General features: G+C 48.0%; 1 protein-coding gene across 1 annotated transcript; it reads left to right on the forward strand.

The window, feature by feature from the left end:
* The first annotated feature begins 5,379 nt into the window (after positions 1-5,379).
* LOC132074284 (acyl-CoA 6-desaturase-like) lies at positions 5,380-20,503 on the forward strand. The gene is made up of 12 exons (XM_059473985.1): positions 5,380-5,835; positions 9,189-9,299; positions 10,297-10,494; positions 10,608-10,709; positions 11,195-11,320; positions 12,538-12,598; positions 12,930-13,006; positions 13,171-13,268; positions 13,852-13,948; positions 14,837-14,916; positions 15,946-16,071; positions 16,957-20,503. Exons 1-12 carry the CDS (start codon positions 5,629-5,631, stop codon positions 17,006-17,008), a joined length of 1,335 nt encoding a protein of 444 aa, XP_059329968.1. The 5' UTR covers positions 5,380-5,628; the 3' UTR covers positions 17,009-20,503.
* The last annotated feature ends 5,274 nt before the right edge of the window (positions 20,504-25,777 follow it).

Raw genomic sequence — 25,777 nt, forward strand, 5'->3', positions numbered from 1 at the left:
TGGGTGTCTCAGAGACAAGAACGGGACCTTTGTCATGAAAACTGCCAGGGAAAAACCAGCTGCTGTCATAGACTCACCAGCACCCTGCATCCAGCTGGGATTCCTGGCATCAATCCCTGCTGGAACACAATTCACCAGGTAAAATGAGTCCTTCTGTGCCCTGACTCCTTGTTTTACCTTCACTGCTTCCACCTCTGTACCTGCTGTCAGCATCATGCTGTGACCCAGCTCCCCAGACTGCCAAAACCACCACCATGAACCAAACCCACTACCATGAACCACCAAAAATCCAAAGGGAGGGAAGAGATGCTCTTTGGTTCACTCCTCTGATCAGCCCGCAAATCTGGTGACTGGGAATTGCCAGAATTTGGAGAAAATATATTAAAATTCCTTATTTCACTACCATGACTTGACTGGAACATGCTTTAAAATACCCAAGTGACCTGGGTGGTGAGGGATCACTAAATATTCACTAAATATTTGGGCATCTGGTGACCAAACCACTAATCAGGGAAAGAGGGAGATGAGTTGAAAGGATTGCAGTCTGTCTTCTCTCCTTTTAGAGAAAATTAGTTACAATGATGGATGGTGAGGTCTGAAACCACAGGAAAAAAAAAATAAAAGGAAAACAACAAATGCCGAAAAACAGTTTAAAAGGGCAGAGCCTAAAAGAAGACTCAGTTCTTGGCTTTGATTCAGGCTAAGAAAAGCTGAAGATTCCAGGCCCAGGGGAATTGTGGTGGCATGATTTACAAGCTTCTGTCATCAGTGCAATTAAAACAGCCACGTTGATGAAGCAAATGCAGCAGGAAACCACTAATTTAGTCACTGTGTTACTACCAGGGAAGAGCTTGACAGCTCCCTGTAACACCATTCCTACACCAGGCTTGGGATCCACTGCAAGCATCTGTGTAACAGCAGCAGAAGAGGAGAACTGGAAATATTGCCTTTATTCTTCCTGTATTATTGGGAATGAGCTGGAATACTGGAATAGGTTGGCCTAAATGAGTTAGTGGTGTACCCAGAACTCTTTGTTAGGGTTGCAAACACTTAATACCCACAATAAAGTCTTGATTTTCCATACAAACAGTGTAACTTCATGGAATATTTGCTCAGTGCTCTGCTCTAATAACTCAACTGACTGATAAATGCAAAGTGACTGTTTAGATGCAAAAAAGACTGAGATTGTGAGAAAGGAGAAGCACCCAGGAATTACTCTGTGTAAGGGAGGAGATAAAAATAAGCTTATTTTTTGTCCTTCAGGAGTCATAAATTCAGATTCGCAACTGAGGGAGTGAGGTGGTGATTGTTTAGAGTTCTACATTTTTGAAAGCAAAACCTGAGTAAGGAAAAAAAGGAAAGGATCTGATGATAATATGGGAATACCAGCAGGACTTTCACTAGAAATCATTACAAAACAGCATCAGAACAGAGCATTTATCTGCTTATTTCTGGCCTGCTGGAATTCCAGCGTCTGCTGCTGTCTGAGTGTGATTCCCTCCCCTGCTCCCCTGGCAGTTTGTGCCCTGACCCTGATAAACCCACGGGCAGCCCGAGATCCACTGCAGAATGTGGAATCCCTGCCAGCCATGGATCCCACACAATGGGGATTTCTGTTCCTTTGTTGGTTGTTTCCCTCTCAAAGTTCCTCAGCTCTCAGCCACTCTCCCAGGACTAGAGAAAAAGTGGAATATGTCAGAGTAAAAAAATATCAAGGAATTCTTTGGTAGCAGTTTGTTTTAAATGCATGGACTGCTACAGCATTCACACCTAATCATTGGATTCCCTCACCTCAGGCTCCAGCCCCCCATTCCCTGTCCAGCTGTTTCCCACTGTGTTAGAATTTATTATTCAATTTATTATTTATTTTTATGTTCAGAGCTTCTCAGCCTTTCCCTCTTGTGAAAGACAAAGAAAAGCTGGGGTCCTTTCTCTCCTCACATGTATTTTTTTGGCAGAAAGGAAAAAGGTATCAAAAAGACTATTAAAGTATAAAAAAGTTTAAAGGTGCAGCTAAATCTGATTTTCACTGCGTTTTCCTCCCCAAACCCTCAGTTCATGCCTTCTACCCCTTCAGAAAGCTGCTTTGTGTGTTTCCCCTGTTCACTGCTCCTTCCTGCTGCCTCCTTCTCCCACCAAGCCAAGATGCCTTGGAGCCATCTGGCCTTACCAAGTGGTAGGTCTCATACTATAAACTGGTGGAAAAGGAGGATTTTCCCTGCATCCATGAGGATTGCAGCACAGCTACAGGGCATTTCCATGTGCTGGTGCCAGTCTGCGTGCTGCTGTCAAAGTCTAGTCCTTTCTGAAAACCAAATTAAAATAAACTTATCAGACCTTGGCAAAAATAAACTTATCAGACCTTGCCTCCCACATAAAACTCCACAATAGGATGAGACAACAAACACACAAAATGTTGTGGTTTTGCTACATTATTAAAGCACTTTCCTCAGGGAAAAGGAATTTTCTTAACATTAAACCAATGCATGAGACAGTGTAAAGACACCTGAGCTACCAATTTTCCCTGCTTTTTCACCATTCCAGTCTACTCCAGTAAGAAATCCCTCACTGACTCATTAGCTGAAGAGCAGACATGCCACTTCTGCAAAAACTCTCCCACTTTTACATCCCCCCTTCCCAAACTTTGCTCCCTTTCACAATCCTCACCTTTTCTGCCCACATCTCGTGACTCTTTGGTTAAACTCAGGGCTTTTATGTCCCTCACACAAGCTCTTTGTGCTGCTAAAGCTACACCGGGCAGCGACCGCAGCCTTTCACCCACTTGGCCATAGAGCAGAGCCTGTTCTCCTCTCTGTGCTGGGGCTGGTTTGGTCCCAGGAGCCAAAGAAAACTCGGAACAAGCCCTGCCTGAAGCCTGACAGCCTGGCTGGCTGTGCTGCAGGAGGCTGAGAGCAGCAGGGATTATTTCAGAAGCATCTTTCAATGGCTTGTCATTAAGTTATGGTGCAATTTTCCATGGGAAATATCCAGGTGGGGAGTTCCGGGAGCTGATTTTGATTCTTTGTCCATCTACAGGTAAATTCCAAAATGGAGCAACCTACTTTTCAGCTTATTTCATAGAATCAACACAGAATCCAGGAATGGTTTGGGAGGGACCTTAAAGCTCATCCTATTCCAACCCCCTGCCAGGTTGGATGGGGCTTGAAGCACTTTCCACTGTCCCAGGTTGCTCCAAACCCCTCCAACCTGGCCTTGGAGACTTTCAGGGATAGGGCAGACACAGCTTCCCTAGGAAATCTGTGCCAGGGCCTCAGCACCCTTGCAGGGAAGGATTTCTTCCTGGGTTGTACATATGCAAGCGCATCTACAGGACTAAAATCCCCAAAATTCAAAGAAAATCCCCCAAATTCAAAGAACTCAGTGAACTTTTCCCTCACCACAAGCAACAAGTTTCAGGTCCACCTTAATGTGGTGTCTGGCTGTAATTTAGTCTGATCCTTGTCACAGGGCTATTTTGAACCAAACTAAATAAAACTTGCATGTCTTAGCAAAACATTCCTGTCATTTCTGACTTTCCTCACCCCACACCACAGGCAAAGACTGTCTAACAGGCTGAAGCCATCCTTCAGCATTAACACCAGGCAGAAACAGAGGAAGGCTCTGACACGCCTTGGCACAAAGCTAAAGAGGAGAGATTTGGATAGGAAGAAATCATTCCCTGTGGGGGTGGTGAGGCCCTGGCACAGATTTCCCAGAGAATGGGAAATGTGGCTGCCCCATCCCTGGAAGTGTTCCAGGCCAGGTTGGATGGAGCTTGAAGAAGCCTGGGATAGTGGAAGATTTCCCTGTCCAAGTGATTGGAACTGGATGAGCTTTAAAGTCCTTTCCCACTCAAATCCTTCTGTGATTCTATGGTTAACCCTGTGGGTTCCTTCCCCTGCTCTGCCACTACAGAAAGGATTAATAATCCTCCCACTTATTCATGCAAAATAATGACTGGAAAAGATTCCTATCACCAGGAAACTGGGGATCATACCTGCCCTGGAAAGTGGCCACAGGTCCTCTCAGAGGTAAGCAAAGCCTCAGGGAAAGAGGTCTGTGTTGTTTTTTTCCTTGCCACACCACACCTTGCATAACCTAACGCAGGAATTGTGTACAATAAGGTGCCCCACGGCAAGGAAAAGATGGCAAAGATGCCATTATCCCACCTGTCAATAAAAGCATGGCCTGGGGCAGCAGAGCTCAACCAGCTCTGCCTGTGCCACAGCAAAGCTGTGAAACCTGGCAGCCACCAGCGGCAGCCTGGCAAAAACAGAGCAAAACAATGAAGATTTCAGGCAGAACAGCAATAGCTCCTTTCTGAGCTCAGCAGGGAAGAGTGGGGTGAGAAGTCTTGGGGAGGCCAGGCAGAAAGAGGAGGAAAAAGCAGGGAAAAAAGGTATGAAAAAGAGGGAGGAAGGAAAAGGGTAAAAAAAGAGTAAAAATAGAAAAAATGTTTAAAAAATAGTAAAAATGGTAAAATAGTAAAAGGAGAGGGGAAGGAGGAGAAAAGGGTGGAAAGAGGGGAAGCAGGAAGAGGGGTGAAGGGAAAAAAGAGGGAAAAGGAGTGGAAAGGGAAAAGGCGGGAAGGGGAGAAGGAGAGGAGAAGGGAGGAAAAAGGGGGCAAGAGGGAAGAAAAGAGGAAAGAGATGACAAAAGGGGGAAAGAGGGAAGAAAGGGAAACGGAATAAAGGGGGAAAGGTAGGAAAAGTAGGAAAGAGAAGAAGAAGGAAAAGGGGGATAAAGGGAGGAAAAAGAGAGGAAAGGAGGGAAGTGGGAAAGGTGGGGAAGGGGAGGGAGAGAAAATGAAGGAAGGAAGAGAGGGCAGAAAAGGAAATGAAGAAAAAAAAAGAAAACAGGGAAAAGGAATGGGGAAAAAAAGAAGGGGAAGGGCAAGAAAAATAACGCGGGAAAAGGAAAAAAACCGGCGGGTACAGCTCTTTACATCAGGAGCCAAAAAATCTCGAGGACACGAAGCTGGGAGCGGGAGGAGGAGGAGGAGGAGAGGGGCTGCCGTCCCCCGGCGGTCCCGGCCCGCAGCCGCTTCGAAAGATCGGTCCGGGCCAATGGGCGGGAGCGGGAGGGCGGCGGGACAGCCGGGATTGGCGCTGGGGCTCGGCTGATCCCGCCGGGAGAGCCCCGGCACCGGCGGGGGGGCGGCGGCGAGAGGGGCGGCGGGCCCGGCAGGGGAGGAGGAGGATGCTGAGTTTGGGGAGGGGGGCGATGCCGGGAGGGAGGAGAGTGTCTGGGAGAAAGGATGATGCCGGAGAGGGAGGGCATGCCGAGGGAGGAGAATGCCCGGGGAGGGATGCCCAGGAGGGGGGTGCGAGGGGGCGAGTGGGTGGAAGGGGCCGAGCTTCCCTCCAAACACAGGGCTATGTGCGAGGATAAAGTGCATCAGTGCGGGGACAGCCAGCCTAGGGGGCACTTCCGAGCAGGCGGAGAGAAGCAGAAACAAAGAGAAGGGAGGACATGAGCGAAGGCGAAGGGAGGGAGCAGGGGATCAGCTGAGTCCAATCCCGCCAGGAAAGCTCTTCCCCTCCGGCACAGCCCCGAGAGGCGCAGGGACGGCTTCTCCCCCCTGCTCTCCCGCTCTGGTCAAGAAGACAGAAAGAATCGAGCGGCCCCATGGGGAAAGGGGGTGAGCAAGGGGGGGACTCGGGGGAGCCGGCGGCGCAGATCCGCTTCTACACCTGGGAGGAGATCCAGAAGCACAACCTGAGGACGGACAAGTGGCTGGTGATAGAGCGAAAGGTTTATAATGTCACCAAGTGGGCAAAGAGGCACCCGGGGGGCCAGCGAGTCATCAGCCACTGCGCCGGCGAAGATGCCACGGTAAGGAGCGACCCCCGCGGCTCTCCCGGCTCCAGCAGCATCCTCTGACAGCTCCTTCCCTCCCCGAGGGCAGCCAGCTGCTGCTGTCCCCTGTCCCCATCTCCCCAACACCTGCTGGACACCCGGCTCAGCCCTCCCGCTGCTCCCAGCCGATGCAGGTCCCCCCACGATGGGTCGGTAGGGATTGCTCTGCTTAAATCCTGCTGGTTTGCCTTTGTCTCCTGCTTGTGTCGTGCCTGGAGCCCTGAATTCAGGAGCAAAGTGTCCCAAATGTCCCCTTTTCCAGGGGGAGCTTGTGACATGCAGAGTCACGCAGCCAAGCACAGGGAGGGTTAAACAGAGGCCAGGCTGTGTCTCAAAGTTGCTTCTGTGAGGAGGCTTTAAAACAAGGAGCTTTTTAGCATTTTTTCCCCAGGAGAAAATTCTCTGGAGAATTTGGTTACAGGTTGCTACAGAAAAGAGGAAAAAAAAAACAAACCAGCAAACCATTTGCTGCTGCTCCAGCTGCTCCTTCGCTGGGTTCAGCCACCTCTCAGGTTTCAGTCAAAGATAAGAAACCAAACAACAACAAAAAAAACCCCCAACCTTGAAACAGGAACAAATTAGAAATAAATTGTTTGTTGTCTGGGGTTTCCCTCAAAACCACCTTCCTCAGAAGTGCATCCAGAGAGCATGTTCTCCCTTCAGGGCGTGTTAATGAAATCCAAGCAGCCTCAGAGCTTGGAGAGCCCAAGCAGGAACAGGAACTGCTGGTCTCCCACGGCTCCCGACACCTTGGCAAGGAGGAGGCTCCATGTGCGACAAAATTTTTTGGCAGAACCTTCTTTTTCCATCAGCCCCCATTTCCCTGCGTCCAGTGGGTATTCTCCATTCTTTTCCTTTGAAGCACTGAGCTGCATTTTGGCCCTTCTGTCCCTTTGCAGTAAATCCTCTGAATGAGTAGCTTTCTCTCTCAGAAAGATGGGCCACGTTTTGTTTTCAACTGCTTAAACCCAGAGCTGCTGAAACAGGAGGAGCTTGACTCCTATCCCCAAGAATTTAACTCCAGTATCTCCATTAGCAACCAAAAAACATCTGTTACTGCAGAATCCTTGAAAGGAGGCTGAAACACAGGTTGGTGGTTCCAGGATTGCTGGTTCTCCTCCCAGCAATACAGGTTACACTGCATCCCACACTCCATGAAGGCATGGCCTTAAAAATGCTCTGAAATTGTTAAATCACCACTCTGAGCACTACATCAGGATTGGCATCAGTTTTGCAGCTTCTCTCTGGTGAACAACCATTTGCAGCCAGAAAACCCTCTCTCATTCAGGGGGAGAACCCTCTGTGGGTTTAGATTGGATTTTAGGAGGAAATCCTTCCCTGTGAGGATGCTGAGGCCCTGGCACAGGTTGTCCAAAGAAGCTGTGACTGCCTGCAAGTGTCCAAGGCCAGGCTGGGTGGGGTTTGGAGCAACCTGGTCCATGGAAGGTGTCCTTGCCCATGGCAGGGGAGTGGAATGGGATGATTTTTGAAGTCCCTTTCAGCACAAACCATTCCATGAGTCTCTGATTTTTTTAAACACAACATCTGAGTCTGGGCCAACCTGTTCTGGTGTCACCTCATGCACAGAACACAAAGGCAGGGACACTTTGCAGTGTCTCTGTCCCAGAAGTGTTCAGGGGTGTAAAAGAAAATACTTGTGCTGACTGCTGTAAACACTCCCAATGCTCAAGTACAGCTCATATCTCAATTACACAAAGCTTTTTTCTCACGAAAAGCAGCTGGAATAACTCCCATATCCCATAAAACACTTCGGCTTATTTGGTCAGTAGATCACAAAGTTGGGAGGTCAAGTGCCAACATCACACAGCATTTCCCAGGGATTATCTTTTCCCTTAAGCTTTTTATCTCCTGCAGTACAGAACTGAGAACAATTCCAAAATTCAGGAACTCTCTTATATTTGGGACCTATTAGTACAGGAGCTTAATAAGATAAACATAACAAAAATCCAATCCTTCCATCATTTGCAGGATCTCCAGGCAGTAAGCACCCAATCAGACCTCCAGACTTTTTTATTCCCAGCAGTTAAGAAGCATTAAAAAATATTGATTCAGTATTATTTTTTGTGTCACCCTCTCTCTTCCCCTTTTTTTGTTTTCACCCAAAACTGCAGAGCCTTGCAGCAGATACAGTCTACTTCCCCTCTCATTCTGCTTTTTCATCCTCTTTTACATCTTCTACAAATCGTTCCAGAGAGAGAAACAGGGAACCAGAGTCAACATTTCAGTGATCCATTTCTGGGTCAACTTCCCAGGTGACAAGTTTCAATTGATTTTGGAGGACTTTGGGCCCAAGGTTGTTGCCTGGTATTTTTGAACACCAGATGGAGGGCAGCTCCCAGAAGGGTCAGCTGGACACAGGGAGCACTTTCCAGCCTGCCCTTTGTCTTTAGAGCCAGGAGGGAAATATAAGTTGGTCACTACAACTGTTAGGCAATGGGACAAAGGTGGAAAGGCTGGAGCACGGTTCCCCTCACTCCTGTTTTTAATGATTTTTTTCCATACTCTCTTAGCACTTCATGGAACCAATCTTTCCTGTTCTCCCAGGTGAATTCCAAGAGCTGACTCCAGTTCTGTGCAGTGAGGAAAGGGCAAGGACAGAGTGAGGGTTTCTGTTCTGGGTCGGCTTTCTGTCCCTACTGCTGTCCTTGGGGTTAAAATTCCGGCTGTGCCATGTGAAAGGATCTGGCCAAGATCCCACTACGAGCATCAGGCACCTGTGGGGTGCAGGTGGACAGAAATATGTGGAAAGGGGAAGGAACAGAGAAAAAGAAGAGCCAGATAAACTCGTGAATGCCAGGATCAAAAGGACTCCACAAATAAGGCATTATTCTTCTGAAAAGTCACCAGTTTTTCCTCAGCTGTTTTACAGCTGGAATCTCCAGGCCTGGCCAAAACACTTAGGAATATTTTTTGTGTTTGCAGTCACATCCAGCTTCAGTGACCAGTCAGCCCCTCTCCTGACTTGCCTCCAGGAGCAGACTTTCCAAGGGTATTTATATCCTAGGAGGGATTTGCACAAATTCCCCTCTGCCTACCTTCTAAGGGAATTAACAGGATTTAAGTATTTAGTTGCTTAGAAAGAATTTCTCGAGGTGCCTTTCACCATATGGCTGGATGCCATCCCAGGTCTCACCATTCCCAGCACAGCAAATTCATCAGTGGAATTAATGTCCCAAAAAGTGAACCCAGAGCTGGAGGTCACCTGGCCCCCTTTTCCACAACTGCTGGGGGTGGGTGGGAATGACACAGTGAATAGAAAGCACATCTTACTCCTGGATCTCACTGAGTTCCTCCTGTTTCCACTCCAGGATGCATTCCAGGCCTTCCACATCAATCCCACCTTGGTGCAGAAGTTTCTCAAGCCCTTGCTTATTGGAGAACTCGCTCCAGGGGAGCCCAGCCAGGACCGAGACAAAAATGTGAGTATTTATTCCTCAGCTGGGGTTCAGGCTGCCTATTTCCACCATTCTTTCCCTCTTGGGATGCTCTCCAGAGAGGGAGAGGAGTTTTCAGTGACTGAACATCTCCATGTAGAGTATTTTCATCCTATCATGGATTCGAATATGTGTGGAAAGAGGGGTGACACTTTTGGCTGTACAAATACTTTCTTTCCCACAGAGCCACCAACAGCCAATTTCTGGCAGCCCATTCCAGGCACCCAGGCTGGACTGAGCCCATCCTGAAGGGAAATGGGAACTGAGACAGGTGGAATGGGAAATGTGCACCAGCCCTGGTGACTGTGGTCCCTTCTTGCTGCTCCTTTGCTGGTGACCAAGCTGCAAAACACAAGTCCCCAGATGTCCCATTTTGGTGGCCTTGCTAAGGAGCAGCAGCCTCTGCCCATCCTCAGGGCAGCTCTGTATCCCTGCTCATCCATTATTCAGGCCCAGAGTGTGGCACAACTGGCTCTGCCCAGGAAACTCAATCCTGCCCCGTTGTTTGTGGCTGGCCATGATTGTGCTATATCTGTGTCACTCACAATAGAGGGGACAATGCTGGCCCCCAGTGACCCAGGAATGCCCCTCATGGATGGCTGCACAGGAGCTGGCCCACGGATTGAATGGATGACGGGTGATAGTGGGTGCTCATTATCAGAGCTCTGGAATTAGGCACAATAGCACTGAATTCCCTCTTGCTCCAGCTTCTCCTTAGTGCTTAGGAAGCTCATTCAGACAAGAGCCATCAGGTGATGTGACACTCAACAGAGCTTGGATTACTTACTCTCCTGGCTCCAAGTCCAAAAGGTCAGGATGTGGGCTCAGACCAGCCAGGATGTTTATTCATAGGGATACAGGGCAAAAAGCTGGAATATAGAGCCAGGGAACTTGGCATGGAGCTCATCCTTCCTCCATCCACCCCACAACTCAGCCAGGCTCACTCCCAAGCCTCACTCTGCTCTTGCCTGTCCTGTTGCAGTCCCAGCTGGTGGAAGATTTCCGGACCCTGAGGAAGACAGCAGAGGACATGAACCTGTTCCAAGCCAGCCCCTTGTTCTTCTCCTGTTACCTGGGACACATCATCGTCATGGAAGTTTTGGCTTGGCTCATGATTTCCTACTTTGGGACCGGCTGGATCACAACCCTCATCCTTGCCTGCATCCTTACAACTTCCCAGGTGACAAAGAGAGATCTTCCTCACACTGACAATGTGCCCTCCATCTGCATTTCTTTCCTGCTTAGCTCTGATTCTCAATAGCTTCTTAACTATTTGATTTCTCCCTATCCCAGGCCCAGGCAGGGTGGCTGCAACATGATTTTGGACACCTCTCTGTCTTCAAGAAGTCTTCCTGGAACCACATCGTCCACAAGTTTGTCATTGGGCACCTGAAGGTAAAGGGAATTATGGAGCCAGGGAATTCTGGGGATGCATCACTTTGGCTGTGGCAGAGTAGGAAAGGGAGGCTCTCAACCTTCCCAGAGTGAGCAGAGGCACAAAATAAGTTGGTGACCATTGCCCATGGAGCGACCTGGGCTAGAGGAAGGTGTCCCTGCTCATGGCAGGGGGTTGGGACTGGATGAGCTTTAAAGTCCCTTCCAACTCAAAGCATTTCAGGATTTTCTGGGAAGACACAGTGACCTGTAACTCGCTCAGAGTGTGTTTATTCTGTGTTCTTTCAACATGGATGATCCTTAGGGATCCCTCTGCAAGCAGCAGTCTCATAGCAACCAACAACTCCACCACTCCCTGCTTGCTGCTCTTTCCAAAGCAAATCCCACAACTTGACTCTCACCACTTTAGTCCCTATAAATGATTGGGTACTCCCACCTTGGGAGCAGCTCTCCATGGATGAAAACTCCTTGTTCTCCTTGCCCAGGGTGCCTCTGCAAACTGGTGGAACCACCGCCACTTCCAGCACCACGCCAAGCCCAACATCTTCCAGAAGGACCCAGATGTGAACATGCTACACATTTTTGTCCTGGGAGACACACAGCCCGTTGAGGTAAGGAAAAGTGGGGAAAACATGGAAAACTACTGTCCGAGAGGGCCCTGAGAGTGGTTGCGCAAATCCAGGAGTTGGCTCCCACTGTTAGACATGACTTACACAGGCAGGACTTCCAGGAATGCTAGAAAGGAAATGCTTAATCCAGGGATTTCGTCTGGCTACGTGGTCTGACAGCAGTTTGGAGCCAACCCTTGGGCTGAGGAGCAGCACTGACTACTAATTCCCAATCCATTTCCTGTGCTGACCACAGGAGAAAGTGTCTTGGTTTACCTCGGGAAAAATGATGCAGATGGGGCTGGAGAGAAAGCAAAAAGCCACTAAAGGCCACTTCATGCTGCTGGCTTGAGGTACCAACATGAGGGGGAATACAGTGTTCCTTAGTATTCCAGCAGGAGCATTTCAAAACTGACCTTCCATTTCCATAGCAAATATCTTCCAGCATCAAGTGATTTTAATTTTAGTTCTATCTACCCCTCCAGAGCCAAAATATTTACTGCCTGTTTATAAAAACCTACCCAAAGCACTTAAATCGTGGTGTTTTTCACAGTGGAACAAGGATTTCTAGTTTTAAAAACAAAACCCCAAGAATAGGGGCAAGCAGCAAAGACAACACAGGGAAATACAACATTAAAAATAGTTTCTCTGACAGATTTTGTATTATTGAGAAAGCAGACCATGGTTCTATTACTTAAAGGAAAACCTAAACATTTATGATAACAAGGAAAAACTGGATTTCCACCTCAAAATATCTGATATTAGGACAGAAACAGTCTATCCCAATATTCTCACATTGGTACAAAAATCATTTTCCAAATTATGCCAAGCACACAGCCTTGCAGAGCTCAGCCCAGAGAGAATAATGTGCCTGATTTATTGGTGTTACAAGCCTTTCTTTCCAAAAAATCAGACTTTATGCCTATCACATTCATATTAGTAAAGATGGAGGTGCTGGCAGCTCTTCTCAGAGACACAGGGATGGCAGAAGGTGAAGTACATCAAAATTCCATCAAGTAAATAGAAACCATCTTTAAAAATTGAGTTCACACCTAACAGTGACAAAGTTAGGACATTTAATCACTCTGAATCTCTTCTTATCCGCTTGTGGGAATTCAGTCAAAACTCCCTGGTCAATAAATTAAGAATTATTGCAGAGAATCTGCTTTTACCTGGGAATGTCCCAATGCCAGGCTGAGCTGTCTCTTTGTGTCCTGCAGTATGGCAAGAAGAAGCTGAAGTACCTGCCTTACAACCACCAGCACGAGTACTTCTTCCTCAGTGAGTATCCACCCTCCTACCTTCCCTTTTCCTGGAATGCCACTTGTCCTTTCCAGCCCTCACTGTGTGAGCAGAGCAGCTCCTCAAATCCCAACTCATCCCACCCTTCCTCAGGACCCTGTGCAGGTCCCAGAATCAGCTCAGGGATATCCAAGCACCTGGAACATTGCCTCATACAGCAAGGGAATGTAAAACAGCTGAGGCTGGGAATAACCTTCATGTGAGAGGCTCCATGGAAAAGCTGCATGTTCCCAGTTCCATGGAAGCAGTCCCTCATGTCACACACCTCCCCACCCCTCTGATGGCCAAACCATTTCCCTTTGCCTTGCAGTCTTCCCACCTCTGCTCATCCCTGTGTATTTCCAAATCCAAATCATCTCGACCATGATCAAGCGCAGGTTCTGGGCGGTGAGTGAAACATTCCCTCCATCCTTATGGGGTCTGGCTGGAAACTGGAGCAGAGAGGGAGGCCAGGGGGCAGGCAGGAATTACCCAGTGTTCCAAACATCACCAGCAAGGACACATTATCCAAGATGGGCAAAGTGATGCCTGGTGGTTTCTCTGTCCCCCAGGACCTGGCCTGGGCCATCAGCTACTACCTGCGCTATTTCATCACCTACATCCCGTTCTACGGCGTCCTGGGATCCCTGTGTCTCCTCACGTTTGTCAGGTAGGGCATCCAGGGCATCCCTGCTGCTCTCCCATCCCTCCAGTGCTGTTTGAGCCTGGCCTCAGCTCTGCTGTGTCCCACTGCTTCACTTCCCTGTCAGCATCTCCGAGTTCCAGCTCCTCTGGCACTCTTCCTGCACCTTCCCCTGCCCCGTGATGGTCCTGCCAGGATTCCCCTGCCTTTCCTCATTCCCTGTTCCCACACACTGCTGACCCCACTTTGGTCATGGCTGGACCCTCCCAGAGTGCCTCATCCCACCTTCTTTCCAGCAGATTGTAGAGGTAATTCTGTGCATGCTCCAAGTCCGAAATCAAGCTGGAAAACTTATCAGAACCAGCCCATTATTCCCAAAATATTTGAAGAAACTCAAAGTGCAAGAGAAAAAAAAAAAGCAAAACTGCAAAATTCTGCAAAAAAGCAGAATCATCTGCTTTTGCAGAAAACAAGCCTGGAACAAAGATGATTCCAGGCAATTCCTTGTCAACATCCATCCAAGTCTCTGCTGCTCCCTGCAAACCCCACTTTAATTACCTGATGTCCCCATGTCTGGTAGAAGTTCTCACGATTTTTCCTGGTTTTGCAGGTTTCTGGAGAGTCACTGGTTTGTGTGGGTCACCCAGATGAATCACATTCCAATGGAAATTGATTCTGAGAAGCACAGAGACTGGCTGAGCTCCCAGGTAACTGGGAGGGGAGAAAATCACCCCTGACTCACCCCAAAATGGGATTTACTCAAAGAGTATGAGAGTTACCACCACCCCTTACTAGAATAGAGTTGTCCTGTCCATTACTTTTCCCATAAAGATGTTCTTCCCAGAGCCAGCAGTGCTGGGGAAAGACATGGAATTCCAAAGGTCTGCAATTACTTTGACAATCAAAAGGTTACCTGCTTCTGTGGTGAGTGAAGCTGGATGTGACTGCAAATCCAAAAAACATTCCTGCATATTTTGGCCAGGCCTGTAGATCCCAGTAACAAAACAGCTGAGGAAAATATGTTGACTCTTCATTTTGGAGCCTGCCTTTGTCCTTTTGTTCTGGAAGATGAGTGATTGATTTCTCTCTTTCCTGTTCTTTATTCTAGAACCATATTCTTGATATTTTAGAAGTTCTATCTCCCTGCAAATCCAAGTAAAATGTGTGAGGGAGGAACCCTATTAAAAATTTGGTTGAATTTTAAGAATATTAAGAAAAAATATCTAATTTTAATGATCATTAATGGCAAGAATACCTAAGAAATAGTCTCAGAATATCACACTTAAGGCAAACTGAGCAATGACTACATGGTGATGGGGAAGCTTTGTGTCCATGTTCCTCCTGTTTTCCACATTGGTACTGCTGTCAATCCTCTGAATTCAAATGGGAGAGGCTGAGATTTAGGAATCTGGGCTTGGGCTGCTACATCACCAGTGAGAGTTTGATTACCTGAGGCCCTGAGGAGGGATTGAAACTCCCCTTGCTACACCCAGCCACGGCAAGCTCTGCACTCCCAGAGCTCAGGGAAGAGGAATTTCACCCTGATTTTGGGATGAGCCACCCCTAACCCTCACAGCTCCCTCTCTCCCTGGCAGATGGCAGCAACCTGCAACATTGAGCAGTCCTTTTTCAACGACTGGTTCACCGGGCACCTGAACTTCCAGATCGAGCACCAGTGAGTACAGGGCTGGGATGGCACTGCCAGCTTGTCCCAGCCCAGGGGAGGGAATGATGGGCTGGGGAAGGATTGTATGCCCAGGAAATAGAGTCCCAGACTACACAGGCATGGAAGATGTGGCTGCCCCATCCCTGGAAGTGCTCAAGCCCAGGCTGGATGAGGCTTGGAGCAACCTGCATTAGTGGGTGACCCTGCCATGGTGGGGTAGGAACTGAATGAGCTTAAAGATGCCTTCCCACCCAAACCATTCCATGATAGTGTGCTTCTCTTACAGCCATGACATTTTTCTCTCTTGCTTCAAAGCTTTCACTCTCACAGCCTTAATTTAGGGTTTAATTAGGAGTTGTTGTTATGCATCTACCAGTTGCAAAGGCTGTGGGCTCAAATCCCAAGCATCCACCTCAGAAAACTCCCCTCCCCCAAAGTATTCCAGTGTTTTATAGAGTGTGGGACTATGTAGGATGCTGGGTACCAGATTCCAGAAAAAATATGGAAAACAGGGCCATATGGACAGTCTGTTGCCAATGGCAACAGCAAATGTAAAAGAAATGGCTTTTAGGGTGAGGCTGGCTGGTTTGGGAGCCAGCTTAGGAAATCTCCATGGAAGAGCATAGGGCAAGGTGCCCCCACAATCCTTCTTTACCTGCTTCCACAGGTGAAGAAGCAGTTCACTGGGAATTCAGTTCAGCAAGAAACAATTATTTGGAGGAATATGGTCGGCCATCTCTGAGGCTGTTCCCTCACTCCCACTGCCCTCTCATTGCAGTCATGTCCCTTCTTGCACAAACTGGCTTTCAGTGTGTCCTGAGTATGGCTTTGCTTTGAGGCAGGGCAGGAAATCAGTTTTAACCACCTCCTTGAGACAGAGGAATGTAAAGCAGGGCTGTCTCTGTGCCTCCTTCCCTTGTTTGTGCAGTTTGAGGAGGAGGCACCAACGATGAGCCCCTGAGGATGCGGATCCTAATGCCCAGCCCTTGTCGCTTGTCTCAAGAGTTTTCTCAGCTTTGTTTTCTCTCTCGTCTCCAGCCTGTTTCCAACAATGCCACGGCACAACTTCTGGAAGGTGAAGCCTTTGGTGAAGTCTTTATGTGCCAAGTATGGAGTCCACTATGAGGAGAAGCCTCTCGGGAAAGCGTTCGTAGACATCGTTGGGTAAGGCCCTCCTGAGCCCACTGCAGCTCATTTTTCAGGGACACCTGATATTTTCTAGCACAGAGGATCCAGCACACAGCAGACCTTTCAGAAATTTGTCTTGTTGCTGTCAAAGTACCAAACACTTGACCTTTAGACAGGTACAAACCTGATTGTGGCATTTGGGGACATGGTGGCTCAGCAGTGCTGAGGTTGATTTTAGAGGGCTTTTCCAACCCTAATGATTCTGATTTTTATATAACCCTGCTCTGACAGCTGGTGGCTCCTGCTGTTGGGAGTTGCTAGCAGATCTCCTGCTGCAAAGTGAGATGAATCAAAGGGAAACTGGTCAGGTTACAGCCCCTGCTGTGTCCCCTGAGAGCTCTGCCAGCAGCAACAGGCAATTCCCTACAGGCAGGGCTGGAGAGGATCTAACAGTCCTTGTCAGCAGCCTCGGTGTTGATGTTGGTGTCTCAGTTGCTCTTAGGGGAATAATTCATGGCAGGGAACATGAGAAAGCTCTGCAGTCCAGGCACCTCCTGCACAAAGCAGGATTGAAGTGGGGTGCCCACAGTGGGCAGGAGAGCTGGCTCCAAACCTGCTTTTGTCCCCAGATCTGGTGGCCCAAAATAGGGCCACACGGCACCAAGGCACAGTGGAGTGAAGCCTGGAGGCTCCCAGGAGAACTTACAGCCCCTTCCAGTGCTAAAAGGGCTCCAAAGGAGCTGGAGAGGGACTTTGGACATAGATCTGAAGTGACAGGAGCAGGGGAAATAGCTTCACACTGACAGAGGGTGGGTTCTGTGAGTGTGATCCTGTGATTGATATTAAATTCAGTAACAGCCTTCATTGCAGGAAAAACACAACAGAACCAAGATTCCCAAACTTCTCCTTTTCTTCCCACAGGTCCCTCAAGAAATCTGGAGATCTCTGGCTGGATGCTTATCTCCATAAGTGATCATGAATCTTTCTGGGGAGGTGTGAGTGACCGGGAGGGATGGGGGGGACGTGGGGGGGATTCACACTTGTGTCTTTTACTCTCAGATCTCAGTCTAAATCCAGGGTTGTAGGGGAGTTCCTGTCTTGCCAGCTGCTTCTGGTGCTGGCTCTGTTCAATCCACACAGATTTAAAATGTGCTCCAGAGGGTGGAAAGCAAGGCCAGCAGTGCAAATGTTTAAAAAAGGGGCATTAACATCTGACCTTGACCTTCTTTTCACAAGATTTACTCTCATTCTGCCTAAACCACACAAACCCTGATTCACACCTGGGGGTTTTTGGCCTCAGTGAATGTTTGTGATCCAAGGACACCCCAGTCAGCTCATGCCTCTTTCCCATGTTTGTGTGGAAGAGGAATCACATCCCACAGCACTGGCAGCTGCTCCCAGCCCTGTCCAGAGCCCAGCTCCCTCCTTTCCCTGCCTCCCCCCCTTCTCTAACCGTAGCATCCCTTTAGTGCAAGCTGTGACCTGGCCCTGCACAGCTAACCCCTAACCACAGCAGGGTTAACACAGCCGTGTTTTTAGGGTCAGCCCCTCTTCCCAGGGGTCTGTAGAAGATTTCTGGGTTTAAACAGCAAAAGGTCTCCTTTAGGAGAGGGTCTGTTTTCTCTTTAATGAGCAGCAGGTCTGGCACAGCGTCAGTAAATCACACAAAAGACCAAAACAATCAAACCAGCAAAACGTGCTAATTGCTCCTCAGTGCTCCAAGGGAACCACAAACGGCCTTTTCACCATCCTGCCCTGCAGAAACCCAGAGTTCTGCCTGTCTGCACATGCCTGGCATGGCACCCAGCCTCTTCCTGCCTGCCCGAGGCCAGGAGCCATGGCACTGTTCACCCTTCCCTTGGGAACAATCGCAGGAGAAAAGGAGTTCTCCCTGCAAAAGGAGGAGCTGCTCAAATCCCAGCTGGAATCAGCCCTGCCCAGGCTGTGCTGCTGATCAGAGACTTTGGAGAACCCTCTTACAAGCTGTCTAAAACTCCATTTTCTGCCCACCACCTAATTACCAAAATTCACTAATGGCTTATCAGGAGATATGGTTGGACAGTTTCCAGGTGCTTCTGGAACAGGTGACCTGACCCCAAATAAATCCAGGGGTTCAGGTTCAGCTGCAACACAACAGAAGAGATATCTGGTTTAGGACAAAGGGCCATGGTTCCAAAAGCAGCCTCCAGCTCCAGCATCTGCCTCAGTGCTCCCTGGAAACACCAGGAGGGAGACTCTGGTAACTTTGCACGGCTCATTACTTCCCTCAGCTCTGAAACTGGATCCTCTCTGTCAAATCCTTGAATCCTAGCAGCATCCCACAGAATCAGCAAGGTGCTTCATCATGAATAGAGACAACTCTGGGACTGCAGCCAGCATTGCAAAAAAAAAAAATAAATGTATTCCCTCCACACCCTCTTTGGAGAATAAAATGAGATTTTATCTTTGCTTACCGTGGGGAATTCAGCATCTTGCAGCTTCAGCAAGTAATGTTTAGGTTTGTAAAGGGCTTGTTCTGGGGGTCTTGCTCACCCAAGTGCCAGCAGGAATGTTTAGGGTGAAAAGCTACATAAGCAACATCCTTCTGGATGCTGTGATTTCCCAGGCAGGTAGTAAGGAGCTCTCCTTTGGCTAACCTCATCAGGACTGCCTTAATTTGTGCATACCTTCCTTGAATGTACCTCACTGTGCTCCAGCAAGGATGACCACGAGCACAGTGGCATCAGCAGTGCAAGCTTTTAAATATCCAGCTGCTTCTTCTGACAGCCCTTGGGGCTTTTTGTCTTATTTCCAGAGCAGATGTTTTCCTCCTTAGCCCTGCCACCTTCATCTCTTCTCACTTTTCTTCTTGGGAAGCTGTTTGGGTTGATCTTGGGGAAGTATCAGCTGCTAGGAAAATGGGCATTTTTTCCCTAAAAAAACTTACTATTTTTCCAGGCAAAGCCTCTCTGGCTCATATAGCTTCTTCCTCTCCTTCCAAAAAAAATCCCAGTTTTCTCTCTTGGAATTTGAGCTGTTTCCTATGTGCCTTGATTCCTTGTTGACACCCCATCCCTGCAAGTGTTTCAGCCCAGGTTGGATGAGGTTTGGAGCAGCCTGGTCTAGGGAAGGTGTCCCTGTCCATGGCAGGAGGGTGGAATTGGATGATCTTTGTTGCCCCTTCCAACCCAAACCATTCCAGGATTCTACAAGCTCTCCCCTCTTTAACTGGAGCAGGTCAAAGAGCCCTGGAAGTCTGGATCAATCTGCTTTGTTATCATTGTTCTCCAAGTGAAATTAGGCTTATCTGGAGATATTCCAGAAGTTTCAGTAAGACTGGAAATGTAGATGGATATAAACTTCAAAATGACTGAAACATAGAATTTTCAGCACAGCTTTGCCGAGCTTTCTGAGGACTCTTAACTAACCAGTTTCTCTGAAAATAATGACGTGAAATCTTGTCCACTGTCTCACTTGATAAAGGTCATTCATTTGCACTGTAATGAGACACAAACATGGAAAAAAAAAAAAACCAACCCCTAAGCCAGTATGAGGTGCTGGGAGCCTGCCAGGGTTTATTGAACCCAGCTACACACATGGCAATGGGGAGCTGGAAACACAGAGCTGGTTTCAGGGCAGAGAATCAAACAACAGCCAGGGAAGGACTGGATTTGTTTTCCTCACTCAGTGTGGGGGACTGGCGTAGGAGCTGGAGGACCAGGATGATTGAGGATGCCAGAGAAAAGCACAAACTGCAGCAAAGAGAAGCCTCTGGGTGTGTTTTGGGAAGAGAATGAGAGATGGGAGAAGTTTGGGAAGGTCAGGGGTTGGGGAGGGATGCATGAGAGTTGGAGAAAAATTACTGAGGGATGAAGGTGGAGAAATTTGGAATCAGGTGTCCCATGATCTCCCAGCACGGCTGGAATCTGCCTGGAGGGCTGTGCTGGATACAGGGCAGAGCTGGGGCTCAGAGGGGGTGGCAGGGACAGGTGACATCCACAGGCACCTCGGAGTGAGCTGGGTCTCACACCGAGCCCCCCTCCCACAGCCCTGGGAGCAGGGACTCACTGCCCCCAGCTCCCAGGCAGAGGCACAGTGGGAATTAGGGGACTTTCCTTGGAGTTTTCCCTCCAAGCACAGATTTGAGGAGTCTAGCTCCCAACTACTCACTGAAATAGGGCTTGGGAGGCTTGTCAGGACCCATGTCCAGGCACCATCGTTCCCTGCTGCAGGGGCTGAGCTCTCTGGCTGGATTTGAGGTCATCATTAGGGCAAAGACATCCTTTTCCTCAGTAGATGCCTTCCCAAGAAAGCCTTCCTAACAAAGCCCTAACACTTCCAATGTTAAAACAACAAACCCACATTCCTATAGGACAGCTCCTGGTTATTCTTAATTCTTTGAAAAAAAAATCCAGTAACTCAAAAAGAGCAATTTTTTTTCCTTGTGTATTCTACCACTCAATAAAATCATAACTATTTGTTGACCATACAGATGCTTTATGTGTTTTTTTTTTTTTTCCGGAGCCACTGGTGCTCAAGGAATTTGTTCCCTCTTGGAGTTCTTTCTGCCATACAAACCCACAAGCAGGTGGCATGGAGATGCCAACTAAGCAAGTCAGGACACTTCTAGGGTGGGAATGTCACCATCCAGGTTTTGCTCTGAGATCAAAAACATGTTCAAATTCAGAATTGTAAAGAGTCAGGTAGGATTTGACATAAAGGGTGATGACATAAAGGGTGATTCAAGCTCCGGTTTCAGATTTAGCCTTGTAACTGGTTTTTTTTTAGCAGTTCAAAATCAGATTCCAAGCCAAGAACGCTGTGGAAGCAAACTAAAAAAGGAGCTGGGATCAGACTTGCTTATTATGGCTTCCCTTGGTTTTCCTGGGGCTTTTTATGGAGGAGCTGTTAGCCAGTGAGTGTGGAAAGTCCTTTTTCCACTTCACACAGTGAAATTAGTGTTATTACTTTGATACCCTTGACTTTAATAGCACAGATGGATTTCTTTATTAGCCTCCACAATCTCAGGATCAATACTGCTGCTTCCCCTCATCCTGGGAACAAACACCAAAGGAAATGAGATTTTCCTATCAAAGATTTGCCTGGCCACGCTCGGCCTTCAGACTGTCTGAGGAAACAGCTGAGAACAAAGTTGTTGTGAAAACTTCATAGAAGCATATTACAATTTTCTTAAAGTCCATTTTGTGCCCATTCACGGCTCATCTTGGGGTGAGCCACCTTGCAGCAGCTTTTCCAACCCACAGCTCCATCCAATGCTCTGGTGGGTTTTGGGTCGACACCAGCGGAGGATTTTAGATCAAAACTGTCTTGAGGTCAGCCCAGAGGCTTTGACAGAGCTGGTTCTGGCAGATGAACCCATTGAAACCTGTCCCATCAGGTGAAGGGGCAGACAGAGGGAACTGACAGGCTCTCCAGGGTCAGGAGACAGAGTGATGGCCAGATTATCCTTATCTGCCCCCTAAAACCAACACTGGAGCTTGCCAGAGTCCAAAGGAATTGCTCCATAGGCAAACTCATCCTGCCCAAAATCAGGTGCCACGAGGTGTCACAGAACTCCAAGCAGAAAATGACCCCATTTTTAGGGCTTTCATTTCATCCCAGAACAAACAGGTTCCCTGAATGCAAACACAGGTGGCTCTTACACAAAAATTAACTGTTACAAATCGATATTGTTTTGAACAATATTGCCTTTAAAAAAAAATCATGTTTTACTTACTCTGCAGGGGCACAGTTCTAGAGGTTTCAGGAAGCTTCTTCACAACATAATTTGTGTGTGGCATCAGCATGGGGAGAAACAACTTCATGGTGTTCAGATGTACAGTTTTTATCCCCTCCAAGCTGGCCTTGAACACTTCCAGGGATGGGACAGCCACATTTATGAGCTTCCTTCTTGCAACAGGTTTTTAAAACTGTTAAAAAAAACCCCCAAAATTAAAACAACAAAAAAAACAACAGCAAGCTCAGCCTCTGAAAAACCCTCAGTTTTTTTTCTGTGTTTGTGCTGGTTTATATCATGTTATCATATATATTTTATTGAAAAATTAGCCTAAACCTCAACCATCACATAGAAACACTTCCATACTGAGTCCTCCCAACACCATCCCTCTGTCCTAGGATTTCTACAGGACAGGGCATTTCTGGAGCTGCTGTAAGGTGAATATTCTGTTCACATTTCCAGCCACACACACATCCATTTGGAAACTACAATGTAAAGAGTATGAAGGGAATAATCCAGAATTCCAGAGTGAGCCAGGAGGTGAATAATTTCCCCACAGCAGAACATAAAATACAATAATTATAAGTCATATAAATAAATAATTATATAAAATAAAAATAAAGATGTTATCTACCCTCCACAGAGGTTGGAGAGTACAAATGTAAGTTCACTGGGGTGAATGATGCTGTGTTCTAAAATACCCTGTGTCAGAGCTTTTCCACCTTCTGCCAAACTCTGAGGTTTGAAGGTCAAGCCCAGGCTGCTCAGGTCAAGGGAGGCTCAGCAGAAATTCAAGAAAGGAGTGGGAAAATGCCAAGCAGAAGGATCCTCACCTGGAAGCACCACCTTTGCCTGCAGCATCCTCCTGAGCACAGTTAGGTAACTCCCCAACTTCTTGGCCAGGTGCTGGCTGTGGGGATCACAGTGAGAGGATTAATCACAGTAATTGCCTGTGATGGCACCCATCCTTCTCAGCATGGGTGTGGCTGGTTCACTTGGCTGATTAATTTAATTGGCCTCAATTAGCCTGGCCTTCATTTAGCAGCAGTTGGTTTTTCTATAAAATATAGAAGCCATATTGTACTTCCTCTGTGTGTTTTGTTCCCTTATTGCTGATAGATGCCTAATAAAACCTGGAAGTTTGGGTTCTGAGCTGAAGATGTTGCTGGTTTCTCAGCTGGGGCCAGTTCCTGGTCCAGCATCTCCAAGTAAATCACTCAGAGCTGAAATTATCACCTTTGCAAGTCCACAAACCTTTAGGGCACGCTTACAACCCCAAAGGGAGCAAAGTAGCACAGCCCATGCTTCACCATCACCCCGGGGAGGGGGAAATAAAGTGTGACCAGAAATCAAAGCACTGCTGCCAATTCCAATTCCATGCCTTGCTCATTCTTGTCTCCCCATCATGCTGGAGCTCACTGAGTCTAAAACTGAACACCTGATTTGGTGAAGGTATGCGAGTGAAACGGAATCCAACAGCACTAGAGGGCAAGGAATGGTGAAGGCACAGTGTTCCAGCAGCATTCCAGCACCATGACTCCTCCACATCCCTGCAGAAAATCAACAGCTCCACAGTAACAGGATGTCTGGGCTTGAATGGTGCAGCAGGAGCTTCTGGGCAAGTCAGGAGCTGGATGATCTTTAGAGATCCCTTCAAGCCGAAACCATTCCCCGGGAATGGTTTTGTCTGCATAAAATAAAGAATTAAAACCAAAAAGACATTGAGCCTGCTCTGTCCTGTGATGCACAAATGAATCAAACACAAAACAGCAGACAGAGATTAAGAAGTAATTTCCTTTCTGCAATGTCTCTCTATTAAAGGTCTCTATTGAAATATTTAGTAAATGGTTTCAGAGAAGCTCTCCTGGATGTGGTGGTGTTGGCACAGGGATGAGTCCCAGAGGCTGCAGTAAGAGAGGGTTTAACTCATTTGTGTATTTAGAACGTGTAAAGCCAGGCTTTTAAAACCAGCACAGTGGGGAGAAAGTAGCAATGCCCAACTGCTGACAACAGAAAAATGGTTTTTTGGGTTTTCCCAACTCAATTGGTTCAGGCACTACTCAAACACAGTCCATGAGGTCTTCTCCACATATACATCATTCCAGCATGAAACTAATCAGATTTGGAATCCAATTTCCCTCTTCTATTGAGGACTAATGTCTGCCAGAGCTGCCAAGATTTTGGGGTGGTTGCAAAACTTTCCTTGTCCAAAAGCCCCGTGGGACCATCAGACACTGCTCCAACTCTCCTGAGACATTATTTATCTGCCCTCAGTTTGATGGAAAGTTGGATTGTTGCTTCCCTCCTTCCTCCTGGTTCTGCCAGATGGCTCAGGTGGCCTAACAAAGGTGAAGTCACCAAAGGCAAAGGACAAGTCACCTCTGTCCAGGTGCTGATGCAAAAAGAGCAAAGGTGTCACTGAGCTGTGACCCACATAAGTGTCCTTTGGCATGAAGCACCTTAAATTGACTCTAAGGTGATTAACAGAGCAGAATTAGCACAGTGAGCCAGGGGAATTAAGGGCAGGGAGCTGTCCTTGAGCCAATCTCATGGCTACATCTGCCAGAGGGAAGCCTGCAGCCCCAGTACCAGAGAGGGAGCAGAAACCAGGAGCATTAGCAGAGTTAAAAGCTCAGGATGTTCTTTGTGCCCACACAGATATCCCTGGAAGCTCTGTGAGCAGCACAGGACTGAGAGCTGAGATTTCCACTGCAGAACTTCCTGGGGAACACCTCCACCTTCAGCTTCCTCCTCCCAGTTCCCCTCTCAGTCCCAAGGGGAGCTGTTTTGGGATTCTACTCCTGCACAAATGGCTTTTCCATCACTGGAGTCACTTGTAAATAATGTTTGTATCAGTGACTCAGCTTTTCCTGTGCAGCTGTTTTCTGCTACAAGGGGAATAATTTCAAGATTAAGTTAACAAAAGTAAAGGAGTGCCTCTTCTTTCCTAAACCTTCCGTGCTGTCCTCTGCTCCATCACTCCAGCCAGTGCTATCTCATCTCCTGAGCCAGGACACCACTGGCAGCTCAGATTTATCACAGAATCCCAGAATGGTTTGGGTTGGGAGGGATCTCAAAGCCCATCTCATTCCAAACCCCTGCCATGGGCAGGGACACCTTCCACTGTCCCAGGCTGCTCCAAGCCCCATCCAACCTGGCTTTGGACACTTCCAGGCACCCAGGGGCAGCCACAGCTTCCCTGGGCAACCTGTGCCAGGGGTTCCTCACCCTTGCAGGGATTTCTCCCTATATCTCACCCAAATCTATCCTCCTTCATCTTAAGGCCATTTCAAAGCCATTTTCCCTTCTTCCCCTCACATCCAGCCCACAACTAGACATTTTCTTTATGTTCCCTTTCCATCCTAATCCACTCCCAAAGGAGATGAAACATTCTCTGGGAGTTATATAAACCAGCACAAAGTCCAGCTGCCTTCTCAGCCTGGCTGAAGTCAACTTTCCAGCTCAGCCCAGTGAGCCTTGCACAAACATGGGAATATTGACATGACAAACAGCAAATCTGACCCCTTGGCCCCCAGCACCGGTGGCACCAGAGGGATTTGCTCCTATTAGGAACAGGTTGCCTCGGCAGAGCTGGCCAGCCGCAGCCACGGGTGCCACGTGCACACTGAGAGTTGTGCCAGGATATCTGACTCCCCTGGCAGGGCCACACTCCCTGAATGTCCGAAATGACTGGAATTTCCCCGTGGCTGGCCCAGTGCTGCCTGTTCTGCAGGGAATCCTCTCTGCTTTGATGGACTCATCCTACAGGAAGCTCAGGAAAGCATGGAAAGTCCTGACTTTTCCAAGGCCAGCTGCTTATCTTCTCTCGTCTTTGATTGCACCTGGAGCAAATAATAATAAAAAAATTGAAATCTTTCATTTGTTGGTTCCTGGGAACAGGAACCATCCATCTCTGTGTGTGGGCATGTGGGGACAGCCTGACCAGCTGCACAAAGACAGCCTGATTTACAGCCCTGAGCAAAGCTGGAGTAATTCCACAGGCAGGGAAAGGAAACAGCCAGCAGA

The sequence above is a fragment of the Ammospiza nelsoni genome, chromosome 6 (assembly GCF_027579445.1).
Source record: "Ammospiza nelsoni isolate bAmmNel1 chromosome 6, bAmmNel1.pri, whole genome shotgun sequence".
In the NCBI taxonomy this organism is placed as follows: Eukaryota; Metazoa; Chordata; class Aves; order Passeriformes; family Passerellidae; genus Ammospiza; species Ammospiza nelsoni.

Bases quoted from the DNA above. Each gene is read 5' to 3' on its own strand.
- LOC132074284 (XM_059473985.1), top strand. From the start codon at position 5,629: ATGGGGAAAGGGGGTGAGCAAGGGGGGGACTCGGGGGAGCCGGCGGCG. The intron at 12,599-12,929 runs GTGAGTATCCAC...TTTGCCTTGCAG, and splicing joins GCACGAGTACTTCTTCCTCA to TCTTCCCACCTCTGCTCATC. The intron at 13,949-14,836 runs GTAACTGGGAGG...TCTCCCTGGCAG, and splicing joins GAGACTGGCTGAGCTCCCAG to ATGGCAGCAACCTGCAACAT.